Source organism: Herpailurus yagouaroundi, unplaced genomic scaffold, assembly GCF_014898765.1.
Source record: "Herpailurus yagouaroundi ecotype Mexico unplaced genomic scaffold, PumYag 139, whole genome shotgun sequence".
NCBI classification, from domain to species: domain Eukaryota; kingdom Metazoa; phylum Chordata; class Mammalia; order Carnivora; family Felidae; genus Herpailurus; species Herpailurus yagouaroundi.
In genome coordinates this window covers 67669521-67676842 of record NW_024412394.1, presented here as the reverse complement: position 1 = coordinate 67676842, position 7322 = coordinate 67669521, and the positions used below count along the sequence as shown (strand labels likewise).

Here is a 7322-nt window from a genome sequence, read left to right as displayed (position 1 = left end):
TTTTTTTTTTTTTTTTTTTTTTTTTTTTTTTTTTTTTTTTTTTTTTGCAGAACCCTTCCAGTATGCAGGGTGGGAGTTAACTATGGAAGATTATGATGAAGAAACAGAAGACTATCAGGCCGACGCTGAAGTTGAGGAGGAGCTAGAAGAGGAAGAAGAGGAAGAGGTATATGGCTCCTTTATTACCTCTCATTCACATTGGTCACATCATTGAAAGTGCACATATCCAGAGTGGTAACTAGCACTTTTGGACCCCAAGAAAACAAGCAGGCATCCTCAATGTTATAAATAAGCATTTTCAACACACTTTGCCTCTACCCACCTTTGCTTGACCCCTGAAATGCCAGGGCTAGTTAGACAATATTTTACACCCATGAAAAAAGAAAAGGGAAATCTTTAAAAAAACTTTTCCACGAAAACATTTATAGGTATTAGAGACAGAAATATTTAACAGAAGTGGGCGTTTTATGTAAAAAACAGATAGCAATGGCCTCTTTGGGAGGCTGCTAGTATGATAATAAGTAGCAGTATTCTTAAGTGGAACAAGTCATTTTCAGGCATTAAACTATTCCCTTAGCAAGAGAATTTTGATAAACATTCTCATTTGATAGCCACACAATTCAGGTGTCTATCAGTAATAAAATAAGAAGTGATTCTTTTAATTTTTGGTTTTATCAATTCTTTTTTTTTTATTTTTTTTTAACATTTATTCATGTTTGAGAGACAGAGCATGAGCGGGGAAGGGGCAGAGAGAGAGGGAGACACAGAATCCAAAGCAGGTCCCAGACTCTGAGCTGTCAGCACAGAGTCGGATGCGGGGCTCGAACGCACGAACTGCGAGATCATGACCTGAGCCGAAGTCGGACACTCAACCCACTGAGCCACCCAGGAGCCCCATAGGTTTTATCAATTCTTTTGAGGCTCCTATACCCAGTTCCAACATGAGAGGAGGTCCTCCCCAACACAACACCTAGCAGTTCTCAGACACCAGCAGGGTCTGAGAATTCACTTCAATTCTGATACTGTCTACTTGGAGATTCCAGAGGTTAAGGGTTCAGTCCTAAAGGACTGCTCCCCCCTCCCAACCTAGATGCCAGTCACAGCCCCAGGTTATTTCCCGTGCTTCTGACTGACTGGCTACAGATTAGGGGTTCCAATAACCTCCTTAGGTTCAATTACTTTGCTAAAGCAGCATACAGAACTCAGGAAACCACTTACCTACATTTATCAGTTTACTAAAGGATGAGATAAAGAATACTAATCAACAGCCAGATGAAGCAATACATAGGACAAGGTCCTGAACAAAGAACCTTCTTTCTGTCCTTGTGGAGCTTGGGGCCCTGCTTGGTAGGACACGGAAGCTCTTCTAAAAGAAAAGACCAAAAAGCTGTCCTCATGGATTTTTATGGAGGCTTCATCATATAGTCATGATTGGCTAAGTCTTTGGCCATTGGCTGATTCAACCTCCATCCCCTCTCCCCCACCCTACCTGGGAAGGTGGGCGGTAGAACTGAAATTTCCACCCTTCTAATTGACATGCAATAACCTGGCTGAGACTAAAAATAATTATGTTAAGAGAAAGAAGCCCAACAAAAAAAGAATACATCCTGTATGATTCCATTTACATAAAAATTTAGAAAACTAATTATAGTGCTAGAAAACAGAGCAGTGGTTGCCTGGGAATGGGGCAGGTGGGAGGCAAATAGGAGCAGGAGGGAGAGATTTTACAAAGAAGTGTGAGCAAACTTTTGGTATTCATGAATATATCCATTATCCTGGTTGTGGTGATAGTTTCACAAATGAATACTTGTGTGAAAATTTATCAAATTTTATACTGTAAATATGTGCAGTGTTTTAATGTTTGTTATACCTCAGTCAAGCTGTTAAAAGTATTAATGGTGGTTATATCTCAATGATGAACTTACAAGCAATTTTTATTTTTTAAATATATTATCTGATTTTTTAGCACTAGAAATATATAATTTTCACATTAGGAAAAATCAACAACAAAGATATTTGCCTTTTACCAAACAGAAAGTACAAAAAGAAACAATAGTTCTACTGCTACACCAGAGTTCAGGAATCACACCAAGATAGGCCCAAGTGTCTCTCTTTTCTTATCAATCTTGCCTATACTTTGGGTACATTTAAATCTGTGTATTATGTCTTCCTGTATCTGTGGGAAATTAATTATTGCCTCTTTACCATCTCTTCCTTTTTTTCTTCCATAATACCTAATACTAATTAGGTCTCTTGGATCTATCCTCCAAATATCTGTATCTTTTCCCTCAAATTCTCCAACTCTTTACTTCTTTGTTAATATATTTGTAGATATGTCTTCCATTCATTCGTCTCATTTAAGACATTCACTGGGGTCCTACTGCTGTTATAACTAACTACGACAAAGTTAGTGGCTTAAAATAACAAAATTATCATACAGTTCTCAAGGTTAGTTCTCTGAAATGAATCTTACAGGGCTAAAATCGGTATTAGCTATGTTCCTTCTGATAGAGGAGAAAACTTTTCCTGTCTTTTCCAGCTTCTGGATGCCACCTGCATTCTTTGGTTTATGGCTTCTTCTTCCATCCTCAAAGCACATTATTTCAGCCTCTGCTTTCCATCATGTTATCTCCTCTTCTGCTTTGAACTTCTTGCCTCTCTCTTATAAGGAACTTTGTAATTACATTGGGCCCACTTGGATAATCTTCCCATCTCAACATCCTTAATCACATATGAGGTTCTCACAGGTTCTGGGGATCTTTGGGGGCCATTTTTCTACCACAAGTGGTCACTCTCCTCTTAGGCTCATTTATGTATTTTGTTGGTGCCCATGAACTCTTTCTACTGTTTATTTGCATTTCTATTAATGTCCTCATCAATTTTCTCCTCAGAGATTGGGTTCTTTCCATCTGTGTTGCAAAGTTTTGTGGTCTATTTGATCTGACTGAACTTTCAGTTAACTAGACTCCCTTAGATGGGTGGTGGTTTTCTTTCCTCTTTTTCTTTTTGTATTCAGTAGGGTTCAGAACTGTTGCTGGAGTGCTTTAGGTGACAACATTCTCAAAAATTATAAAAGGCAAAGTGACTTCTCTCCCCATAGGTCAGGAGTATAGAGGCAGATAGGGCATATATTGATTGCTATGTGTGCCTATGACAAGCCCACGTTACCCAGATTCCTCATACTTTCTCAGATTCAGGTTTGGGGAGGACTCTTCCCACCCATACAACTCTTTCTTGGTCTTCTGTGGACCAAAGAGACCACAAGCACTTCCCTGGTCGTTGCTGATGCTAACATTCCCCAGGAAATCCAGAAACTCAGGAAAACAAAATTCCTCCTAGGACTTGACATCTTAACACTCTGTCTCTCTGATGTTTGTCTCCATGCACTCATCCAGCCCATAGTGGTAAATAATGCCATACAGTTCCCTCCCCTAGAATGTTTATGGATACCAGTTGTCTGCCCCAGCAGTTAAGTTTAAGAGAAAGGAAGGGAATGTCTTCATATCACCATTTTCCCAGAATCCCTTTTTCCAAGACACTCCACACATTGCCTCTACACACATGCCTCACATTCTGTTTCTAAAATTTATTTAGGGATAATTCTGGACCCACCCATTATAAGGAAAAACTGGAGTCAACGAATGTAAGCCATTTACGATTAACTAAAAAAAAAAAAATTTTTTTAATTACTCAAATGGATTGAGATATAAAAAACAAATGCTAACAAAAAAAAGAGAAGCATTCTGGATATCAGTAAAAGTAGAATTGAAGGAGAAATGCATTAAAATAACACAACAAGGGGCGCCTGGGTGGCTCAGTCAGTTAAGCGGCCGACTTTGGCTCAGGTCATGATCTCGCGGTCCGTGAGTTCAAGCCCCACGTCGGGCTCTGTGCTGACAGCTCAGAGCCTGGAGCCTGTTTCAGATTCTGTGTCTCCCCTCTCTGACCCTTCCCCGTTCATGCTCTGTCTCTCTCTGTCTCAAAAATAAATAAAATGTTAAAAAAATTAAAAAATAAAATAAAATAAAATAAACACAACAAGATACTTTGCACTGTCAAAGATAAGCAAAACTGGGCACTGAAGTGGTAAGGACAGGTTTTAATCAATATGGAAAAAAGTCCAGTGTGAACTGAACTCTGATTTGGACAGAGGTAGGTAGAGATTTTAAGAGGAGAATTAGGGAGCAGGAAGGGGAACAGCAGGAGCCCTGTAGACTCAGGGAAGTAAAAACTCGCCAGTGTCCATTGATGGATGAATGGGTAAAGAAGTGGTACATTCACAAACACACATACACACACACACACACACACACACACACACACACACACACACAGGAATATTATTCAGCCATAAAAAAGAATGAAATCTTGCCATTTGCAACAACATGGGGGATCTAGAGGATATAATGCTAAGTGGAAGAAGTCAGTCAGAGAAAGACAAATATTATATGATTTCACTCATATGTGGAACTTAAGAAACAAAGCAAACAAAGGAAAAAAGAGACAAAAAACAGACTCATAAATACAGAGAACAAACTAGTAGTTGTCAGAGGGAAGGTGGGTGGGGAGATAGGTGAAATAACTTAAGGAGATTAAGAGTACACTAATTTGATGAGCACTGAGAAACATATAGAGTTGTTGAATCACTATATTATACACCTGAAACTAACATAACACTGTATTTAAATTATACTGGAATTTAAATAAATAAATACATGCATACATACATAAATAAATAAATAAAATTCTTAAAAATGCTTTAAATAAAAACAATAAAAATAAAATTCTCATGAAACAAAATTTTATTGACATACACATAGGTCAGAACTTATACTTTCAGTATCATTTGAGAGCATATATTTTTACTGCAAATTCAGCAATGCTTTTAAATAAAATTGTATCTTGGGGCGCCTGGGTGGCTCAGTCGGTTAAGTGTCCGACTTCAGCTCAGGTCATGATCTCGCGGTCCACGAGTTCGAGCCCGCGTCGGGCTCTGGGCTGATGGCTCAGAGCCTGGAGCCTGCTTCCGATTCTGTGCCTCCCTCTCTCTCTGCCCCTCCCCCGTTCATGCTCTGTCTCTCTCTGTCTCAAAAATAAATAAACGTTAAAAAAAATTTTTTTAAATAAAATTGCATCTTATAATTGAATGCATTATAAAAATCATATAAATGAGAACAAACATTGAAGAATTCAATACAATTTTAAATGTCACGTGGCCTTATCTCAGATTTATCAAAATCCTTAATTTTGAGAGATTATACATTTCAGCTTCAAAATAAAAAATGTATATATTCTTTTTTCTAGCCCTTAGCCCTTCAAAAAAAAAAAAAAAGATTACATATAAATGCTTTGCAGTGTGGCAGAAGTAGAAATTAGAGTTACCAGGAAAAAAAACCACATGACACCCAGTTATATTTGAATTGCAAATAAAAGAATCATTTTTATGTATGGTACATAGTTATACTAAAAAATTATTTGTTATCTGCAATTCAAATAAAACTGGGAACCACATTCTTATTTTTTAAGTCTGGCAACCCTAATTTAAGTGCATTTATTAGCAGGAAAAAGTTAAGCATTCAACTCAAGAATCTGGAAAAAAAAGCACAACAAAAGAAAGTAGAAAGGAAAGTAAAGTCAAAAATTAACAAAATAGAAAAAGAAGACAAAATAAAAACATTAGACCTAATTTCAAAAAAATGAAAAGTTGCGGACACTTGGGTGGCTCAGTCAATTACTCATTCAACTCTTGATTGCACCTGGGGGGTTGTGATCTTGCCGTCATGAGATTGAGCCCCTCCATGCCCGCATGGAGCCTGCTTGGGATTCTCCGTCCCTCTCTCTCTGTCCCTCCCCTGCTTGTGCATGCTCTCTCTCTCTCTCTCAAAGAAAAATAAAAAGAAAAAAGAAAACTTGGTTCACTGGGAAAAGTATTAAGATAGACAAACTTCTGAGAAGTCTAGGTAAAAAGAAGAAGCAAATAACATTTGAAACAAAAATAGGTATATAATCAAGATTTTAGAACAAGATTGTTTTAAATTACAGGAACTTTATACTAATAAATTTTAACATCAAGATTAAAAAGATTTTCAAAATATGAATTACTAAAATTTGCTTAAGAAGAATGATAAAAGCTGAAGAAACAAAAATAATAGAGGAGAGTTACAAATTATTTCTAATATACCTTTTTGATCAGATAATTCCTATGTTGTTTAAAATCTTCCACATCACAGAAAAATAGCAATACCTCCCAGCTCATTTGAAGTTTACATACCTCTCATACAAAAATTGAACAAGAATGGTGCAAGAAACGTATAGATTAGTCTCATGTTTGATCCTTTACAGAAAGTTGTTCATTATATCTTGTTTTGGAGAATAAAAGAGGTCTGTTGTAGAATAGTCATGTAAAGTATTATTCCACTGGTATTTTTTAAATACTGTATTTGTGTCTAAATATATGTCTCGTTGAATATGTATATCAGTAAGATGTACTTTGAAAAAGGGGTCTGGAAGGATACACATAAAATTGTGGATTGTTTTAAAGGCATCTTATTATGGGTTAAGTATTATTCAAGATGCATTATTTTTTTAATTACATTTCAGTCTTGCATCAAAATATTTATAATACTGTTCTCCAAACTGAATAATATTTGTAGAATGAAGAAAGAATTAAAGAGAAGAGAAGGCACTTGGGAGATAGCAAGCACTTTTGTCCAGTGGTTCTCAAAGAAAACTTCATCCTACAGCCAGGCAGCATAGAAGAAGCAGCTAAATATCGAGAAAAGATCTACTACTTTTCAAGTCCTGAGGCTAGAGAAAAGTTTCTGGAGCATCCTGAGAAGTACGTGGCTCATAATGAGCCATTAAAGGTGAAAACAATACTCCTATCCCAATAATCACTCCTGAGTACTTGTTCAAGGACTTCCTGCCAACCCTCATCATTTTACTTAATAGTGAAGTCCCCGATCTGATATTAACAATATGGTGAAACTATCTAAGTTCCAAGAAGAACTTTTTGGAATATGCATAAAATAGTTATCTATTTTGATTTTTATAGTAATGCCTTGTGTCAAACCAACACGGACTATCTGTCTTTTTAGCAGAAGTAAAAAGACACAGCTGAATTTATTGCTTATATGTTAAGGGCTAGCTGTGCTGGTTAGTCCGTGTAGAGACTTCAGAGCAGTCTGCTGATCTTAAGACAGGGGATGAGTGGGATTCAAGGATTGGTGGACTTTCAGTGGGTTGACATTTGTAGAAGTGTGGTTACTCAAGTTCACACTCAGAGGCATGATCATAGGGGCACGTCTGTGCCTGACTTGGTT

At 37.0% G+C, this 7322-nt stretch overlaps 1 protein-coding gene across 3 annotated transcripts in view; it reads left to right on the top strand.

Annotated features, from left to right (window-relative positions):
* Positions 1-7322, top strand: part of AK9 (adenylate kinase 9) — a 131382-nt gene that overhangs the window by 77189 nt on the left and 46871 nt on the right. For all 3 annotated transcript variants that reach the window (XR_005789949.1, XM_040474339.1, XM_040474340.1), the window contains 2 exons: positions 51-166; positions 6654-6866. Coding sequence is in view for 2 of the 3 variants with exons in the window: in XM_040474339.1 (XP_040330273.1) it covers positions 51-166; positions 6654-6866 (329 nt within the window). In the remaining variant the exon portion in view is untranslated. The remainder of the gene's footprint in view (positions 1-50; positions 167-6653; positions 6867-7322) is intronic.